This window comes from Macrobrachium nipponense, chromosome 4 (assembly GCF_015104395.2).
Source record: "Macrobrachium nipponense isolate FS-2020 chromosome 4, ASM1510439v2, whole genome shotgun sequence".
Lineage (NCBI taxonomy): Eukaryota > Metazoa > Arthropoda > Malacostraca > Decapoda > Palaemonidae > Macrobrachium > Macrobrachium nipponense.
Window position 1 is genome coordinate 40,751,786 of NC_061100.1, and position 20,764 is coordinate 40,772,549.

At 38.5% G+C, this 20,764-nt stretch overlaps 1 protein-coding gene across 4 annotated transcripts in view; it reads left to right on the top strand.

Annotated features, from left to right (window-relative positions):
- Positions 1–20,764, top strand: part of LOC135210883 (uncharacterized) — a 133,060-nt gene that overhangs the window by 65,508 nt on the left and 46,788 nt on the right. The window contains exons 1-3 of one of the 4 annotated variants that reach the window (XM_064243809.1): positions 10,311–10,443; positions 11,095–11,742; positions 17,730–17,775. In XM_064243809.1, the coding sequence (XP_064099879.1) occupies positions 11,682–11,742; positions 17,730–17,775 (107 nt within the window). In that variant the 5' untranslated portion in view covers positions 10,311–10,443; positions 11,095–11,681. Of the gene's footprint in view, positions 1–7,172; positions 7,196–10,310; positions 10,444–11,094; positions 11,743–17,729; positions 17,776–20,764 lie in introns of those variants that run through there. The other 3 variants (XM_064243812.1, XM_064243811.1, XM_064243810.1) reach the window with 3 other exon arrangements.

The following is a 20,764-nucleotide window of genomic DNA, read 5'->3' on the forward strand; positions in this document are numbered from 1 at the left end:
ATGTAATTGACAAATTGTGTGAATGGATGAATGCTCGGGCAGAGTAGTACTTTCATTCAAGAGGAAAGCGTAAGGTGAAAGGACTTCTATGGAGGCCTGTTACTTGTGATGAGATGTGTTTTTTATAGCTTGCAGATGATAATGGGGGTGAATAAACTGCCCCATATGTATATACGCATTGGTCACGAGATGCTGTTGCTTTTTTTATCATTATTATTATTATTATTACTATTTATTACTGTTTTATTATTATTATTATTATTACCGCTGCCTAAACATTCATTGATGTATATGCTGTTTCTGTATGAAACCTAGGAATAACTGTTTCAGTAAGAAAACTAGTACTGCTATTACCACTACTACTATTTTACTACTACTTTACTACTTTTTCTGCTACTTTATTTCTATTACTTTACTGCTATTTCTACTACTTTATAACAGTTCCTACTTCTGCAATTACTTTTTCTACTAAATATTCCTATTTTTTCCGATATTCTTACTATATTTTTTGTAATTTTTTTGACAATGGGGTAAAAAATATTCATTGATATCCATACACACAATGTTTTCACATAAGAATATGAAGGAAAAATATGAATAACATAAAATTTAGTGGGAGCAAGTAATGATTGATACTCGCGGTCGACAGGGGGTCTCATGCGGTATGCAAGCATTAGCAGCAATGTAGCAGGCCAGTGGCGAAGGGGTTAATGAAGTTTGTTTGTTTCTTGTCTTTTAAAATGTTTCAAAAATGGGCTAGGTAAGTGTTGTTAAACAGCTCTGACGCATGAATTGTCACAACTTTTTCAGGGTGTTTCTTTTCAATAAACACTACATTTTCTCCCATATTCCCAACACCTCCATAATCTTACTTGAAGCAACCTCCTCTGACACTTGCTCCTCCTCCAAAATCTGCAAAGACCCTGTACGCTGCTGCTGCTATAGCTCCTTTGATTCCTCCATTGTCAGTTCCTCATTGTGCACCTCAGTGAGGTTGTCAGTGTCTTCTTTATCCACTTTCAGGCCCTTGGACTTTCCAAGGGACACAATATTCTCCGCCAGTAGCTAGTAGCTCTTCAGGTTCAAATCCTTCGAAGCCCCATTCAGACAACTTCAGGCCACAGCTTCTTCCATGCAGAGTTTAAGTCCTTCTTGTAACACCTTGCCAGGCCATGTCAATAATTTTGTGGCAGGTCACAATATTGTAGTGATCCTCCCAGAACTCAAACGGTGAGATTTGTGGCATCCTTAACCTCAATGCAGCACTTGGACAGGTGCTTGGTGAAGAGCTTTTTGAAATTTGAAATCACTTGCTGGTTCATCGGCTGTTGGATAGGGATAGTGTTGGGTAGGTGGAAGAGGACCTCAATAAACTTGAGTTCTTAGTAGATATCACCTGGGAGGGTTGGTGTGTGCACAGGAGCATTGTTGAGGATGCAAAAGACTTTCATGGTCAGGTTTATTGTGGTGAGTAATTCATAATGGTAGGACGAACGACCACTTTTACATACTGGATGAAGATATGCCTGGTGACCTATGCCTTTGAGTTTGCCCTCCACATAACCTGTAGATTTTCTTTGGTTATCTTAACAGACTTAAGGTGTCTGGTCTCTGGAGTTTTCAGATTGATATACAAGTAGCGGCTTAGCAGTCGGCGCATTCACGTTTAGCACAAGGGTTAGCCTATCCATCATACGTTTGTGGTCTGGCAACCTCTTCTCCTCTGCCATCCTTTTCCAGAAGAACCCTGTCTCTTCACAGTTGAAGACTTGTTGGATGCCGTATCCTTCGGCTTATACTAGTTCGGCGAAAGTTTGAACAAACTCCTCAGCTGCCTTCTCATCAGAGCTTGCTGCCTCACCATGCCTTACGACAGGGTGAATGTCAGTCCTCTTTTTAAAATGATCAAACCAGCCCCAGCTGTTTTATGACTTCTGATGCCTTGTCCATTGTAGTTCCCCGCTTCCTCCACAACAAGTCCGTGTTGATGTCTTGTGCCTTCTCACAGATGATGTTCTCTTGTACTTTCTCACAGATGATGTTCTCTTGTCACAGTATATCCTGCAGGCTGCTTTTCATTCAACCACACCAACAACAACTTCTCCATCTTGTGATGGGCAGAGGTCCGGAGCTTTGAAATAATCTTAATGCCTTTGGCTGGCACTATAGCCTTTATCGATTACTCCTGTTTCAAAATAGTGCAGATTGTAGTAGTAGTCCATTCGTACTGCCTCGCCAAGTCCATAACATGCACACTTCGATTATTCACTTTCTTAGGACCCATGGTGGCAGTGGCGGACACATTGGGAGATAGCGTCTCCCAGTCTCATTGCTCAAATTGTGGCTCGCTTCTTAAAACAAAAGATTGCGATTGCACCATTTTGTATCTAAGACAGCATGTATCTTGGTTCACTCATAAGTCAAGGTTTGAACATCCCCAGGACAGTCTCATAGTTTATATCTCTGCTATTTAGACTTATCATCTGGTGATCAACAGATTTAATATTACCCTGTATCTCGAAATTACCAGTGAAACTCCATGTTGGCCAGAGGCCAAATGGTTCCGTGATCTGCTGTCTCTCTTGGTTGAGGCACTGAGAGATTCCCCCATGGTCCACATTTATTTGTTAGCCACACATTCAAAGGTACCATCATGCATTGTAATCTCTTTATCTTCATGCATGGAGACTATCCAGCATATCCTGTGAGAGCAAGTCTTCATGCAGGATTACAAGGGAGATGTCTGGGTCCCTCTGCTGTTCCTCTGTGAACTTCTACCAAGGGCAGTGGGCTATCTGTGATAGGTTTGTAGAAGGAACCTCTGTCTGGTCAGCACTTTAGCTCAGTGGATTGAAGACTTTCATGTTCATCTTCACTAAGACAAACTCATTCTAGTCAATGTGGTGAAAGGCTATATTGAAGGGTTTGGACCTCTATACATTCGACCCCTGCTATTTGGGGACTCCGGATTCACAGACTCACATATTTGTGGATTTCCCTATGGACCTTATGTACCCATTATTTGTGGGAAATTCACAATTTTTTTATATGAGAGATATCCACAAATTACTGAAGTTTCATATCAATTTTATCATTATGTGCACTTTTTGTGAAAAACCTATTAAAAACCCAGGTATAAGCATTTTTAGTGTTTTTTTTCTTGAGTTTGAACTAACAAAATGGGTAGTTTTAAGCATTTTTATAGGGGTTCTAAATATGTATTCACAGATTCTTAGCTATTCGGGGCGGGGGAGGGGGTGGCGGCAGGTGTCTAGTATGCATACCCCATGAATATGCAGGGGCCATGGTACTGTTATAGGTGTCCATGCTAATGAAGAGTTTTGAACAGTCTTGTTCTCCTCAGGAGGGTCGTCTTCCTAAGCAAGATGTGACTTAGTCCTCAGTAGCCCAACTCAAACATTAGACACCCTTGGGTGAGGCCTCAGACTGAGACCAAAATGTATTGAGGAATATTGTGGTTACATGGAGAATTATGTGGGGGATGGGGTTCTCTCGCATTCCTGTAAACCCATGACTTGAAGGCAAAAACTCAAAATCTGCCAGTTTCTGACTTAAAATGCAAAGATTATTTGACGTTTTCTTTCCAAGGCTGTTGATACATATTGAAATTAAGTACTATTTGAAAAGAACTTGTCCTCTGAGGCCAGAGTGCCAGGGGATTTCCAGTAGCACTGGCAGGTGCAAGAAGGAAATGTCTCATTCTTGCTTAGCAAGGTGATCAAACAAACCTTAGAACCCTATAGTGAGAGCATCAGTCATGTAGGCTGTGTGAGAACCTGTGAAGTCAGAGGTGTGGGACTGTCACATCCTTTTGGAGAAACTTATTGGTTTTCCAGGAAACCTGAGTGTTAACCTTTCTTTAGTCTTGCTGTCCAGTCTCATTTAACTATTACTTCTTAGGCAACTGTTGGGGTTTGCTTTGAGTTCCACTAGATCATAGTTTTTCATCTCATTTGTTTTATTTTTGGGGAGGGATCTCTATATCTTGCTATGCAACAATCTCAGCTCCCTCTTTTCACTGCCTCGATCATTGAAAGGGCGAAAATGCCCCATTGCTTGGCTTGACAATGTACATTTCATCAGATCAAATGAAACCATTTTCCTTTGCCTCAGTCCTTCATCCAGTAATAGATGAGTCTCGTTTCCTCTTGATTTAACCTCCAATACACTGTAACTAGTTTTTATGGACCTTGGCAGTTGTTACAGCCAAAGGTAAAATCCATTTGAACATACAGGCTTCTTACCTTTTAATGTCTGAAGTACTTTTTGGTGGGGTCAGGAGGTACATAGCTTTCCTTGTGATTTTTTTCTGGAATTGGATTTGTTTGTTGAGGATTACCTAGGAGTTCAAAGGCGAATTAGAGTGAGAATACTAAGCACAGTTCTAATTAAAGTTACGACCAGACCTTTTTTTTTTTAATGGGAAGGAAAAAAGTGCATGGCTTACACAAAAGAAGACAATATAGAACGAGTACTGTACATATTACAAGAGTGCAGGCTAAAAGAATTTTGGAAAACTAAGAAAAGCAAAAATGTCAAAGAGTTCGACATTGGGCCCGTTAGAAGGCAGTTGTCCTGTGAAATACAAAACTTAGACATAGGTTTGTTATTGGAAATTGCCAGGATGTGGTGAAGTGTAGTTAGCCTGAAAGGAAGTCAATTTATAACTACCTCATAGGTTAACGAGTTTAATTCATTATCATCAAGGAATTGATGGTATGAAAAAGTATTTCTTCTTAAGTAGATCCCTCCAGCCCAAGATATTGAAGAACTGCAGTTTTAGAATTTTGGTTATGAAGTTCCGCTGTAAGCTGAAAAAATTTATTATGTATATGTCATATAGGGGCATTTTTGTATAGAGTATTTAGGAGAGAGAGAGAGAGAGAGAGTTGTGTGATCAATTTTTCCTCTGTTAAGGGCGAGGGGAGGTGAGGTGAGGGTAGCAAAGAGAGACAGAGAGGGGAGGAAAAGGGAGGGAGTGAAGGCGGGGTGACGGAGGGTAACCTGAAGGCCTGAGAGAGAGAGAGAGAGAGAGAGAGAGAGAGAGATAGAGAGATGAGAGAGAGAGAGAGAGGAAAAGTGTCTTGTGTGGTCCCCACCCCGCAGCATATCGATCGGAGGAGAGCAGTCATGAATGGCGGTTCAGCTCTTTGTGGTCTCCCCCTTCCCCCCTCCCTCCCTCCCTCGATTTTCTACTTTCCCTCACTCCCGTCACCTCTCCCTTTTTCCCTCTTTCTTTTTCCATTTAATCACAACAACTGGTATTTTCCCCATGATTTGCTGTTCCCTGCTACGTAATGTTATGTTTGACAGCCCAACAGCCCTTATACAGTCTCTCTCTCTCTCTCTCTCTCTCTTCTCTCTCTCCTCTCTCTCTCTCTCTCTCTCTCTCACTTACGGGAGTCGAATTGTCGTGCAGTGAAACTGCACTGGAGGAATCTCTCTAGTGAATCGAATTCCCAAATCATTATTATAATGGAGGAATCTCTCTCTCTCTCTCTCTCTCTCTCTCTCTCTCTCTCTCTCTCTCTCTCTCTCTCGTTTTTAAAATTGAAGTTTCATAAGCGACGTTACTAGTCCCCTATGACTATTGTTATATAATAATAATAATAATAATAATAATAATAATAATAATGACTCGAAACGCAACAGATCGTACAGTCTAGATAACTCCCCAAAGCACCTTACTTGACATCACTTTAACAGCCATGTGCACGCGCGCGCGCATTAACGTTCACCACCTGTTAGACTGTTCTTAATCGTCTTTCATGAGGTGTCGTTGATGGTCTTGATATAAGAATGCAATCTTTCGTTGCATATGACTTGTATGGGTCCCAACTTGTGTGTATTTTGTTCCTTCTTTTTTAGTTCTGTTTGTTCACCCATTAAAAGCTGTGTGCGTAATATTTTCATATTTTCATGAATAGGCATTGTAAATGCTTTCGAATTCCTAGTCAAGTTATTGTACAGGCAGGTTGTCGTACATCAAGTGCCTGATAATGAGTTAATCTTTGTGTGGTTTTTTTTTTTTTTTTTTTTTTTTTTTTTTTTTTTTTTTTTTTTTTGTGAATGGGTGGTAAAGCCTCATGTACTGGTACTTTTGGATTTGCTATCAGCCGGTATATTTTGTGTTTATTTTTAAGAGAAAGCGGTGACCACTGTGTTATTTATATGGAGGAACTGTAACAGTGGGTTCCTCCATTGAAATAACAACACATTGGCCACTGTTGATTTATACTTTCAATTGCGGAGTTATGGATGAAGTGTTTTTGCAGAAAACTCCAACAACTTTAGCTGGTTCATACACTTGCACAGAAGGCTCAACAGCAGCACATCTAGCATCCCCTAATTACTTTTGGTCGTTTACCTCTCGCTTGCACTAGTGCTTAGTGGGTAGTGCTAAAGCCCTTTGTTTCCAGTACGAGTACCTATTTTGTGCCATCTTTTGTGAGCCTTTTGTAGGTCTTCTTCTCCCTCTTACTCTGAACACTGTCCTTCCATATGACCAAACTGTCTAAAAACACAGATCAGTCTTTTTAAATTTTGTTACACCACATATACTACGTATGAATTTTTATCACATCACTGTGATTTTTTTAATTTAATAATTACGTCCTCTCATGAATTCCGTTAAGCTGAGTTAAGCCTTTGTGCATTCCAGCCATGGATCTCATACAATCTAAGTTTCTTCACTGTTAACTTTATTTCACCTAACCAATGACCTTAATCTTTCCTCCTCCAACCATGATAACTTACTGTATTTACTCTTCATTAGTAGTCCAAATTACCTGCTTCCATTCTTTCACCATCCATGTTAACGTACTTGTTCTGCTTCGGGTTCACTTGGAGGGCTGTGAACCCCTTGGGAAAGGGAAGGGTCCCAAAAGAGCAGGTGGCTCTTATCCTCAGAGGTTGCAGCCCTAGACCCTATTCTTGAAGTGGATTAAAAAAATAATAATAATAAAAAACTTTGAGACAAGGCAGTGGCCTGTGTAGAATAATCTGGAAACTGCACATTCTCTTTTCAATTAGTTTCTGCTTTTCTTGTATCATTGATTTTTTTTTTTTTTTTTTTTTTTTTTTTTTTTTTTTTTTTTTTTTTTTTTTTTTTTTTTTGAAGGGTTCATCTTTATTCCTCTGAATGGACGAAAGTCGAAAATCGTGGGCTCAAAAGGTCAGTCTTTTTGTACCTTGCTCGTGGATTTCTTTTGCGACTCCTTTTCCATAATTCATGTTTCGATGTCCCCGTTTGCATACGTGTCCGATGTCCCCTAAATACTCTTAGAAAACAAAAGGGACGTTGCAACTGTTGGTTGGTAATGACCCAAGTAACTTTGGTATAATTAAAACATGTTTAAATCAGGACACTTTTTCTTGAAAATAGTTTCTATTGAATGATGCACATATGACTTTCACTATTTTTGGACAATTCTTCTATAATTTTCTGAATTTCTAATCCGCAAGGCTAAAACTCGCTAGTGGGGTGCCAAATGTGTTTCAGCATTTAATAGAAATGACACACACACACACACACACACACACACACACACACACACACACACACACACACACACACACAACGGCAGGTGGCAAGAGATTGATGGACGAAGAAAAATGTGGGTTCAGACAATGGTGGCGGTATGTGAATTAGTTGTTAGTTGTGAAACAAATGAGAAGTTTGAGTCAAAGGGAAACCGCTATTTGTGGTATGAATACATAACCGAGAATTAGTTTATGATCAAGTCAGTTATGAGGTGGTTTGTAGTTTTTGAGGTTGTAGCCGCGTTGTAGAAGAAAAGTCGTAGTGAGCAATCCTATCTGCGGAAGAAATGAAGCGTGTGCAGGAATGTGTAGATGGGAGAGAGGCTGGGTTGGTGTGCAGATGATCCACTTGATTGGAAGTATTGAAGAGAGATTGACGAAGCTCCTAATAAAGTGTGATGGAAATGTTTGCAAAAAGATGAATTTAAGTGAATGAAGAACAAAAGTAAGGTGTATAAAGGTTAATAAATGCAAACCAGGCATCTGAAATAATGGAGATTTATTTTTGGTGGTCGAAGAGTGAAAGTGGTTGATTCACGTAGTAGGCATTTTGCCGTAAATATAAAAAGGGCGCACAATGAGAGAGAGCTAAATCCCCGAACAGGGGAAGCAAGGAAGGTGGCATGGCAGTGTCTATGCAAAAGATTGGGAAGAGATGTTATTGGTTACTGTTGAGTGTGGAAGCCAGGGTGGGAAAGTATAACATTCGCAAATCAACTCTCCTTGGCAGAAGTGGCATGTGGACATATATCGGTTGCTGATAAAAGTAGAAAAGCTGACTTTCTTGAGCGTAACTGTTAAAGTATACTATTTGGGGTGAATCTTACATACTGTTAATTAAAGGTAGCCTATATCTCCGTGCCGATTAGGCGAGGAGACATAAGACCACTTTTAGAGTAGGTAAGTATAAAAAAATAATAGATTTTATTATGAAAATTACATTAAACAGGGCATGAGGACAACTGTGAAAGAGTGAGAAATGTAGATACATAGGAGTGGTTTGTAGTACTAAGGTTAAGGTAGGTGAACGGAAGGGGTAGTGTACTTTGAAATGATTCAGTCATGTGGGAAGGATGGAGGAATTAAGTTCTTTTAAAAGAGTTTGCATTTGGAAGTGTCAGGAGGGAGGGAAAGGAAGACTGAACCGTGGTGGATGCTCAGAGTGGATACTGAGGTCTTAGTATCCACAAAGCATGAGAATGTTTGCAAGACAGATTTTATAATGGAAGGGAACATCAGAATAACATTGTTTGAGCTTATTGGCCATACCTCAGCCTCTGCCATCGCATTTCATAAACCTGGGTTTTCAGTTCCCCTTGCCTCAAGCAAGCACACTTTCCTTTTGTTTCCTTGTTTCATTTTTAGCGTTTATTGATTTATTTGTTTTCAGCAACATTTACTATTCTTCACGCGGGATTTCCTTCGCTTTTCACTAATAGACATTATTTATTATTGGAAGTTTTCAAGTCTTTTGGTTTGTTCCATAATAAAAATCTTAATAATAATGAAATATGTTTGTTTCGAACGACCGTCCTCCGTACCCCGTGCCACATTGGAATATGCGCGACTTTTGCGTATTTGATTTGACTAGTTCTTTGTTTTCCTTGGTCCCGTAAACTTTGGATGCAAGGTCGTTTCACGATGTCGATAGCCCGTCTCTCTTGTACTCTTGTATTTTTATATATAGTAACGCATCGATAGTTGAAATAGTCAGTTTCCAAGGCCTTGATGAAAGAGGTAGGACCAAGCTCAAGACGAGAATGTGAAACGGAGACGAAAGGAATCGGACGCGGTCTTACTACGCGCTTACTCCCCCATTAACTCTAAAGGGGTCCCTCCCCTCCATCCACCCTCCCTCCCTCACTTACTCCCTCGCGCACATCCACCCCTTCCTTCTCCCTGAGTTGTGGTGTCCCTGTCCCTTTACGTACGATCTCTCTCTCTCTCTCTCTCTCTCTCTCTCTCTCTCTCTGTCTCTCTATGAGAATATTTCACTTGTTTCCTCCACCCCTTCAATCACTCTCCCTCCCCCCATGGAATCTATCTCCCTTGCTTTTTCTCCTCACAGTTCTCGTTTTTCCATAGTCCCTACGTTTGTTCATTTACCTCCCTCCCACTCTAGCACCATTTGTGAAATGGTCGAATGTTCGTTAGAATGTTAATTCTTGTATTTAAGATAATCAACGATACATGAACTCTACCAGACATTTTGCTGCAGTAGGTAAAGGCTCTCTCTCTCTCTCTCTCTCTCTCTCTCTCTCTCTCTCTCTCTCTCTCTCTCTCTACACACACACACACACACTGCCATTTCAGTCGTGTGTGTACTCCGTACCTCATTAGTTTGAGATACTATTTTATGATCTCATCCATTGAGACAGACAGGGTTGGGTCTAAAGACTCCTCATGATATAATTTCTCTCTCTCTCTCTCTCTCTCTCTCTCTCTCTCTCTCTCTCTCTCTCTCTCTCTCTCTCTCTCTCTCTCTCATCGCGGCGTAAAACTGTTAATGTTACGTTATTAGTAAGCGTGACAGCCATCGTTTAGTGTAGTGTTGCCACCCATGTATATTGGCACTAAAGGTGCTGCTTGTCGGTTGGGGCTGGATGAACCAATGGAACCCTCGGAATATTAAAGTGGTCTTAGTGTTGGGAGAGCGTGGAAGCCTGGAGAGAGAGAGAGAGAGAGAGAGAGAGAGAGAGAGAGAGAGAGAGAGAGAGAGGAGTAGGAGGAGGAGGGGGAGGAGTAGGAGGAGGGTGCAAGGGAGATTGCCGAGTGCCGCTGTCTGCTAGGTGTCTCCACTAGACTGATGTGTGTATGTGCGTGTTCCTTCTTCCGTGGTTAGAGGGGCCCTGTGCCGTTCCTTCTTCGTCTGTTTTCGTTGTAAGTCGAGAAGGTTCAGTGTCATAGCGTCTATCTGACGAAGTAAATGACGCCGTAAATGAAACGAGGAAGAGGCGGTCTTTGTTTGGTTGGGGCTGTTGATGCTGGATGGCATTGAATCAACCACCGGTACCGTAGTACACTCGCGCTCCCGCCCGCTCGCTCTGCTTCCACTGATGCAACCCCTCACCAGGCATCGTAGTAGTAGTAGTAATAGTAGTAGTAGTTGTAGTAATAATAGTAGTGGATAATGTAGTGCTGCTACGAGTATTATGGTGTTTCTAAAATGCGTCCTTTAGCCAGCTAACGACTTAGTGTCACGAAATGGACAGAATGACTTTAATGATTGAAGAGAAACGCGATTGCTGTTCTGAAACTGCGGACTGAGAGATTCGTGTATTACGCGACTGCAGTTCAACGTGAGATGTTGATCTCTTTATAATGATTTCGTGATGGCAAAGCTTGGGCTTGGATGACGAGGATCTTGGAGGAAAGTGGTACTTCAATGTGCAAACAAATTATGTGTCGCCAAGTGATGTGGTTTATATATGATGCCTCAGTTATTGCATCCAAGAGTAACTAACTAATCTGAATGTGACAACACAGTCATCAAAATTTGCTCGTCTACGTTATGTTTTCTTATTATTTCAGTCAGTGGCATTGAAAATCTCGATTCGTTTTGACGTTATTTCGAGACTTGTAGCAAAACGATAAACTCGAATCTTTTCTCACCGAACGTCACGAAACGATGAACATTTGTCAGTGAGTAATAATCGTAACGTTCAGTTATCAGATGATGGTAAAGTGGCACTTTGTTGTTAGTTGTTAGCCGTAAGTCCTATTGATTTTCTGGCCTGCCAGTAGTAAATGAAACTCGGGAGCCACTGGAATTAATGTGGGAGTGAACAATAAACGATGAGACTAAAGCACCTTCTATTACTTATAAAGATTATGGGGACTTTATTTATTAGTAGGAGAAGGGGCCAGTTATAGTGTTGTAATCCGTTGGTGTAAGGCTAAAAAAAGTTAGCCTCGATCAACCTATCCTGCTCTCTTAATTTGGATGGATGGAATTAGAAGACATCTGTCCTAACGTTAGCGGATGGAAAGGAAGAAAGAAAAAAAGACCGAGGGATGGTTTGATTATCCGTGTGAATAACTGCGGTAGCTGCACTGTTAAGAGCATTCTCGTGAACTCTGCTAATTGACGCCTACTCCCATTCACCATCATTAGCATCATGGAGTGTAGTGGTCATGTGTGTATTCATTGGACCAGCAGCTTCTCTCATTTCTGCCATAGTGAGTACTGGTGTAGTGCAGTGTATTTGCTTAGTGTTTGTGTATGTGTGTGTGTGTGTGTATATATTATATATATATATATATATATATATATATATATATATATACTGTATATATATATATGTGTGTGTGTGTGTGTGTGTGTGTATATCTATATATATATATTATATATATATATATATATATATATATATATATCTCTCATCTATATCTTCTCTCTCTTATCATATATATATAATATATGTATTGTAGAATGTATGTCTATATATATATATATCTCTCTTATATATATATATATATATTATATAATTCATCTATATATATTATGTATTTTGTAGTATGTATGTATGTACATATGTAGGGTATGATGTATGTATATATATATATATATATATATATATATATATATATTATATATATATATTATTATATATATATATATATATATATATATATATATATATATATATATATATATATATATAATATATATATATATATATAATATGTATCACTTTTTTCATAACACAGTGACATCTTTTACAATGACAGATTTAAAGACAGAAATGTTGTTTAATATTGTCTAGTTCACTCTACCTCAGGAATATTTTAAAGCCAAGGGGAATTAATAATTGATGAGTGCTAGCCATCAGTGGGATCGGATCCTTACTGCCGCCCTGGTTGGCAGCGATGCCACACAGGAACCATTGACCACTGAGCTCTCTCTTAATAGTTCAATGGTCAGAGGTCACTGTGCTTTGTCGTTTACCAGACCAGACGGCAGTTCGAATCCCACTGGTGTTTGTGAAGCACTTATCAATTATAATTCCCCTTGGGTGTAAGTGATTTCCAAGAATTAGTGAATTGGCTATCAAACAACATTTCTGGTTTTATATATATATATATAATATGGTATAGATACTATATATATATGATATGTATAATATACATATATATAAATGTTCATTTGTTCAAAATCTTAAATCTCCAAAAGTTCTTCACAGATTGCTTTGAAATTTTGGTACAACATTGCATTCAAATACAAGCATGTTTTTATAATGGGATGTCATCCTCCCTCACCCCCTCCGAAGGGGGTGGGGGTGAGAAGCGATTCCCTCAAACAGGGCTGGTTATGGCCGTAGACTTGGTTACTTTACAAATTTATCGTACATAATTTCTGTATAAATATAACTTATCATTTGGAAAAGAATACTATAAGGTAAACTTTAATGACATCAAAGAGGGTGGAGTTTGAGAAGGTTGACAGAGAGAGAATGAGAGGGAGAAGAAGTGAGAGAGAGTAGACGGGGTGTTAGGGAGAAGAAAGAGGAAAAAAAAGACAGGAAGGATTAGAGAGAGAGAGAGAAGAGTGGGTGTTTGGGAGGAGAGAGAGAGAGAGAGAGAGAGAGAGAGAGTGGTATTAGTGCGAAGAAAGAAGGAAAGAGACAGTGATGGTTGGAGAGAGTAAAAGAAAGGAGCTTTCTCTTTTCTTTCTTTTTTTCATTCAACCAGACTGAACCACAGCAACGCTCTGAAAGTTCTTCACTGATTGCGTTGAAATTTTGACACAACTTTGTATTCGAATAAGCGCATGTTTTTATAATGGGGTTTCATCCTACCTTCCCCCCTCTGAAGGGGGTGGGGTGAGAAGGGATTCCCTGAAAGGGATCTGGTTCTGCCTGTGAAATGGGGCTGGTTATACCCTTAGACTTAGTTACTTTTGAATTTATCATACATAATTTCTGTATACATATGACTTATTATTTGGAAAAGAATAGTATAGGGTAAACACCAATGTCATCAAAGAGGGTTGAGTGGGGATTGACAGAGAGAGAATGAGAGGGAGAGGAAGTGAGAGAGTAGACAGAGCGTTAGGGAGAAGAGGAAAAAAGACAGGGAGGATTAGAGAGAGAGAGAGAGAGAGAGTATTAGTAAGAAGAAAGAGGGAAAGAGAGTGATTGTTGGAGAGAGTAAGAGGAGCTTTCTCTTCATTCTTTTCCATTTAACCAGACTGAGCCACAGCAACACTTGCTTGGTATATAGCTAGTATATATATATATAGTATATATATATATCTATATATATATATTATATATATATAATATAGATATATATATAATTAATATATATTATATATATATATAGATATATATATATATACATATAATATATATATATATATATATATAATATTAGATATAATATATATATATATATATATAGTATATATATAATGCCACGGATGAAAATGAAAACATGAGAACTGCCAAGATCTTTCAGTCTTAATGACTTTACTTAAGGCAAGATTGATCAGAGCAGAGAAAAATACACTACAAGTAGGTATAGTATACAAACAAACATTACAAGATTAACATAAGGTCTCCAATTCACTTTAAAGAAACAGAAAAAATGCCTGTGGGCCACTTTAAAAGAAACAGAAAAAATGCCTGTGGGCTAGAGCTTATTTAAATGTTAATCCTGTAATGTCTGTTTGTATACTATACCTACTTGTACTGTTTTTTTCTCTGTTCTGATCAGTTTTGCCTTAGATCTCAGAAGATTCTCGTGTTTCCATTTTCTCTGTGGCATTACGTTTATTTATACATAGCATCATGTTTTATATATATTTTGTGATCAGTTACACTCACATATATATATATATATATATATATATATATATATATATATATATATATATATATATATATACATATGTGTGTGTCGTGTGTGTGTGTGTGTATGTATGTATATATATATATATATATATATATATATATATATATATATATATATATATATATATTATTATTATTATTATTATTATTATTATTAATAAAAGGAGCCTATAAAAACACCAAATTATAGAAAGTAAGTACTATATTTCAGAGACTGCTGTGTCTCTCTTCATGTAAGTAATGAATGAGAAAAGTTACAGAAAGGGCAGTATTTATACCAAGAGATCCTTTTCTGTAACCTCTCATTCATTACCTACTTGGAGAGAGACAGCAGACTCTGAAACGTATTACTTACTTTCTATATTTTGGCATTTTTATGGGCTTCTATTATTAGACGGAATTCTGAAGTAACAACATTTTTACCAGTCATATAGCAGTATATACACACACACACACACACACACACGTGCACACACACACATATGCAGGCAGTCCCTGGTTATCAGTGGGGGTTCTGTTCTTGGTGGGGTGATGATAAACAAAAACCGCCATTAACTGAAACTGTGATTTACTGTGCTGATAACCAGTTAATGGCGCCTCTGTTAGGTAAGTTATATTGCCGTAACTCAATTATTGTCACCTTGTGGCACTGATGACTGGAAGTTGATGCTTTATGGCGCCATAAATTGCCAACTTTATGGCAATAGACAAGTGCCTTAAGACCAGATTGCCATAACCCGAGAAAATATTTATACATATAGTGGTACCTTGGTTTTCGTACGTAATCCATTCCGGGACCTCCTATGATATCCGAAACATACACAAACTAAAACAATAATTCCCCTAAGGACTACGATCGTGGAGATGCTTGTTAGTGAGAAACAAAGCCAGAATGGGTCACAAGAGAAAACAGGATGCATTGTTTTGGCGCTGCATATGGGGCCCAGTTATGCACTGGGCCCGGATGGAGCATTACCGAGTGTATGAAAACCAAGGAAATTTATGATAACCGAGACAAAATTTCAGACAAAAAAGTCTACAAAAACTGAAACATACGAAATGAGAGGTGTACAAAAATCCAAGTAACATTGTACTTGAAAAAGAGGAAACCGGTAGGGAAAGAGTCTGCCCTAATATCTGGTAGTACTGTACAGTGTTTATTGAAGATCAAGTTAATGAGTGTAGTGGTAGTGGATTGTGTACCTTGTCATTAGTATTTAGTTGAAGGAAAACTTTTGTTACATTAGAGTTGGAGTTGAAGGGGTGACATTGTGGTTGTGAATGTAGTTAAAAATGAAGCGAGTTGAATGACAAAGAAGTGAATAGGTCAAACACGGAGAATTCAGTGAACATTGGGCAAGGGGTAAATTGATGTAAATGTGGAAAGAGTAGCGGAGGAGTATGTGAAAAAACTGAGGGCCAGGTCATTATAACAGCAGGGAATGTTGGTATGCATAGTAGGAAGAGGTACTGCACTAAAAATGATGAGCAATGAGATGAACAAATAAAAGGTTTAGTTCAGATTAAGTAAGATTATTTGAGGTGCAGTTTTTTTGACATCAGAAAAGATCCTTTACAGGCATACAGGAGAAGAGTTAGAGTAATCAAGAATAAAGTAAAAATAAAACTGATGATGAAAATAGAAGTGAACGGATGAATAGGAACTTTAAGGGGAATTAATGTGTTTTTACACTTTTTATATGATGTCCAGTGTCTTACCAAATTATATTTCATGGCACACAATAGTTAGTTCATGTATTTTGAATAGTTCATGAATGCAGAGGATTGAAGACAAGGTAATATGAATGATAGATAGATTCTTTGGGCTGAATGGATATTTGAGAATGCATGTGGAAATGAATGTTGCAGATAAAAGGTCAAATTTAAAAGCTGAGAAATGAAAAAGTGCAAGTTGACTGAAGTACATATGATAATATGAAGTATGCAGTGATATGTGTTCTACTTGTTTGAAAGAAATGGAAAGAGGAAAATTTTCCTTTGCATTAATAATGAGAATGGTAAGAGGGATAGTTAGATTTTTTTAAAGTAAAGATCACTTAGAGAAGGCTTCATAGGGAAAGAGCATTGTAGGAAAAGTTTGTTGGCCATGTGTTTGTTGCAAAACAATCTGTGTGAGAAGTTAGACAGTGAAAGGAAAATAAAACTGCATGTGGTTTACATAGACTTGGAGAGAACTTATGATAGAATTAAGATGCAGTCTGAAGGCTGTTTAGTTTAAGTGGTAAATTATTGAGTGATTAGGAACTTTTATGATAAAAATGAAACTTTTGTTTTAGGAGGAGTGGCTCAATTGTTGTAGTAAGAAGGCCACAGACAGGCTGTCTTGCCTCAATAAATGCTTAAAATATTTATTGATGGATAGTAATATATTAAGTGAAATAGGTAAGGGGTCATAATTGGAACAATGTGGTGACTATTGATAAAAGTGCTTATGTATAATACTGGAGAGAGGCTTAGAGACTGAGGACATGTAGTTTTAATATGTTTGTACTCTGAGAAATTTAAAAGTGAAAGCAACCAGGTATAAAGTAATGAGTAAATGGGACCCAATATAATTTAGTATTGAATGGCAGTGGTTTTGAATTGTATACTATAATGAATAGCATTAAAATAAGGAAAGAAGTGGATCACAGAACAAATGAAGTAAGTCAAGTACTGTGATCTCAGCCCAAGTCAGGAGAGAAAATGAGAACTAAAGCTACAGAGACATGATGAAGATATGGTGAAAAGTTAGCTGTAGGATAAAATGGATCAGAGTTTTGAGGTGCTTTAGCCACAAGCAGAGAGTGGAGGACAACAGTGGTCAAAAATATGTATTACTATATAATTTAGGAGTCTTGAAAAGAAGAATGGGACAGGGAAAAAGAGAGGGTTGGAGAGGTGGTGTGGGAGATGTTTGGAACAGATGGGCCCTGAAAGTCGTGGAGCTCAAAAGTGCTTTACATGATACAGATGAGCGAAACAGAGTATATATGGAGTTTTGCATGTTGTTGATAATTGTATGTGTATGGTGATGCTGTGGATGTTTCCTGTACTTTATTGTGCTCATTTCTGAATCGGCAGTTAAAGGATAAATGTGACTGTGGATTTTATATTTTCCCACATTATGTGGTACTATATGGGTGAGACAATAGCACTCGCAGGTAATGAGTAGGGTAATTGAAAAATTATACTACTGTTTGTATACCTACAGCATAAGACTATGCAATCATGGTGTTGTGTAGCATCAGTAATCAGTTTTACTTGAATATGTATTCAGTTTGATACTAATATTTTTCCTTCTTTTTCCAGATGTTGATGATGTAACATGTAGACGGCTCCATCAACTTCCTGATTTGTAAGTACTGTGTGCAAATGTATTTTGTGATATAAGCTTCATTTTTTGGGGCCCAAAATTGCTTTGTTTCATTCACACTCATATCTCATATAATGCTGTATTTTTTTGTCTTGAAAATCAGAGCCTCATCAGACAGACTTAATTGAAATCTACATAGAGGAGTGTTTTCCATTGTGCAGGCAATAATTGTGCCAATGGTTCTTGATGTTTGTGGAGCTCACTGTTTCATGTGCCTTAGTATACTTATAGGTAACATTCATTGGCTTTAGGATTGTTTTAGTATTGCTAGTACATTCATCTTAACATTAATTCATCTCATTAGCTCTACCATTACAGTATTTAATTTTTTGCATAGTACTGTAATTAAATTTGCCTTTTGAGCTTATCATATTCATTTATGTTTTATGTTATGCCTGGGGTTTGGCAGTGCTGCCATGATAAATAGGTTTCTGTTAAGTACATCATCTTTTGTTTTCCTTTTCTTTGTTGTTTTGAGTTTATTGTTTGCTTCCATTTAGCCATAGTACAGTATGTATTGATTTTTGTCCCTGAAAGTTTAGTGCTAGGTCGTCCTTCAGTATACTTGTTCAGTTGTTCCAGTGGGAATACAAACCTACACTTTCATGGATGGATAGTTCTCAGTGCAAAGTGTGTTGCATCTGTCTACTGACTTAAATAGAAAATAAAAGCCTACAAGTAGGCCTGCGAGTCACCCATGAACTGAGTTGGGTTAGCTTTCCTATTTGTTCTCAGCTATCTTACTGTGCAGTTGTCACTTAACCTTGTTTTTGCTAGTTGAGATTTGCTAATGTGTATGTCACGTTTGTGCGGTTTGTTTGTTTTCACCACAGCATCTTGCCCTTATAATGCTTTAACCACTCCCAGTAGCCCTGTGCTTTAGAGCTGTGTAATGTATAGTTGTTTTTGTGCTGAAGGGACGCATTTCAGTGGTGTGTGTGTGTGTGTGTGTGTGTGTTTGTGTTTGTGTGTGTGATCCAGCCACATGGGCAACCTTTGTGTGACCTTGTATGTTGTGTAGCAACCATGTGTGTTTCATCAGCCCCTTCTGTGTTTTTCTGATGACTGCAATGGAGTGGAGGTTTTGAGACCAAATTTCCATATTTATGTGGGCAAGGGCAAGCCCTGTAGTAATATACTTATATCTCGGTAGACCCACATTTTGTGTGTTTTGTTATGTTGGAGAGAAGAGCATGTGATGAATATGTGAGGTTCATCTTATGGGGTCTCTAGGAGAAGAGATGCTGTAACAAGGGCACTTCCTCTAGGGAACCAACCCTTAACCCTTCTCTATGTGCTTCAGTTTTCCTTGCCTTTGCCACCTTTGACAGGCAGCCAGAGAAAGTACAACAGTGTAGGGAGGCTACACCATTCAGTAACATTTGAGATTCCAGTATGGCAACCCAAATGCGTTTCCTGTGGGTTTCCCACCCACCTTTCCCCAACTTCAATGAGTAGGGGGCAGCGGTCAAGGTCCTTTGCTGATTCCCCTAAACCCCTTCCAGCCAAGTCCCAGAAGACAGACAGACAGACTCATTGACACCAGAGAGTCAGGGAGGTGGGAGAGCTTCCTCGCCAGCAGGAGGAAAGCCAACCGAGACGATTTGCTCTCGATCTTGACACCGCCAAGCGTTTTAACCCCACTGCCCCTTATTTCTCTCCTTCAGTGGGTTGCACCTCTTCTGCAGCAGATAAATTACAGGACTAATGCCAGAGGTGTCCCTCCCTCCCTCCTCCAGAGGGGGGAACACTATAAAGTAAAACTGATTACTGAGGAGGAAGCATCCATTGGAATGAGTCGAGGAGCTGCTGGAGTTAGAGGCCCCTTCCTTGGAGAAGAGACCCTGAGACCAGAGGAACTGTATTTGGAGAGGGAACAGTTTTTAAGATTTGACTAGGATTTTCTAGGATTTTCCTTAACAGGTATGAATACCTCTGCATAAGGGATATGGAACTCATTTTTATTGAGGTGTACTTGAGGAAATTACGCAAAGTTTTTCACTTCCATATATAGATACTTGTGTAAACGGTATTACTCCTCGTCAGTTAACAAATACTTTGAGGAAACCCAGCTAGAATTTTCTTAGGCGTAAATAAGTCTATGCTTAAAGATATCAAATGCTTCAAGTAAAATTAGGCATTGAAATTGGTACAGAATTGGAACACAATGAAGGTGGGTTTTTTAGATTGGTATCTAGTTTTCATCTACTTTTCCTGTGAATACAGTACTATTTTGTTATTCATCTACTTTTTCTGTGAATAAATTACTATTTTGTTAATAGACGCTGAACTGTAATACATTGTTTCTTTAACAGTAGTATTTGGACAACTTGTAGCAAATTACACAACTTCCGTTTACATATGATCATTCTCAGTGGGGCAGTTAACAAATGCTGACAAATTAGCATGTTGCATCATAGTACAAAACAGACTTAAGAATGTAATAATAATTTAAAAACAATTACAAGCTAACACAAAAATGAGGCATTCAAATCTGTACTGAATTTGAACAAACTGAGGAGCATAATATATTCCGTAGGTTCACAGTGATAGAATTGTAGCTGCAATAAATCTGTTCTTAATAAAAATGAAAAGTACTATAAACAAAAGAACAGATGTTGAAAAACAAGAACACTACCTATAGTGTCTGGAGTTCCATAGGGTAGTGTTCTTGGTCCACCGTTGTTCTTAGTGTATAGAAGTGATATGGTGGTTGGCCTGGAAAATTAAGATTGCTTAGTATGCGGGTGAAGCAACACTTGGTTTAGTGAAGTCTCCACTTGAGAAATGAAGCTACTCTTAGCCTAAATCAGAACATGGACGGGATGAGTGAATGGTGTAGTCGGTTGGGCAGGAGGCTGAACTCCAATAAAACGAAAGCAATTGTTGATTAGCAGATCTCATACAGATTTCCCACCCCATCCTCCCCTTCAGGTGGATAGAAATTTGCTGAATGAGTCTGAGGCTTGAA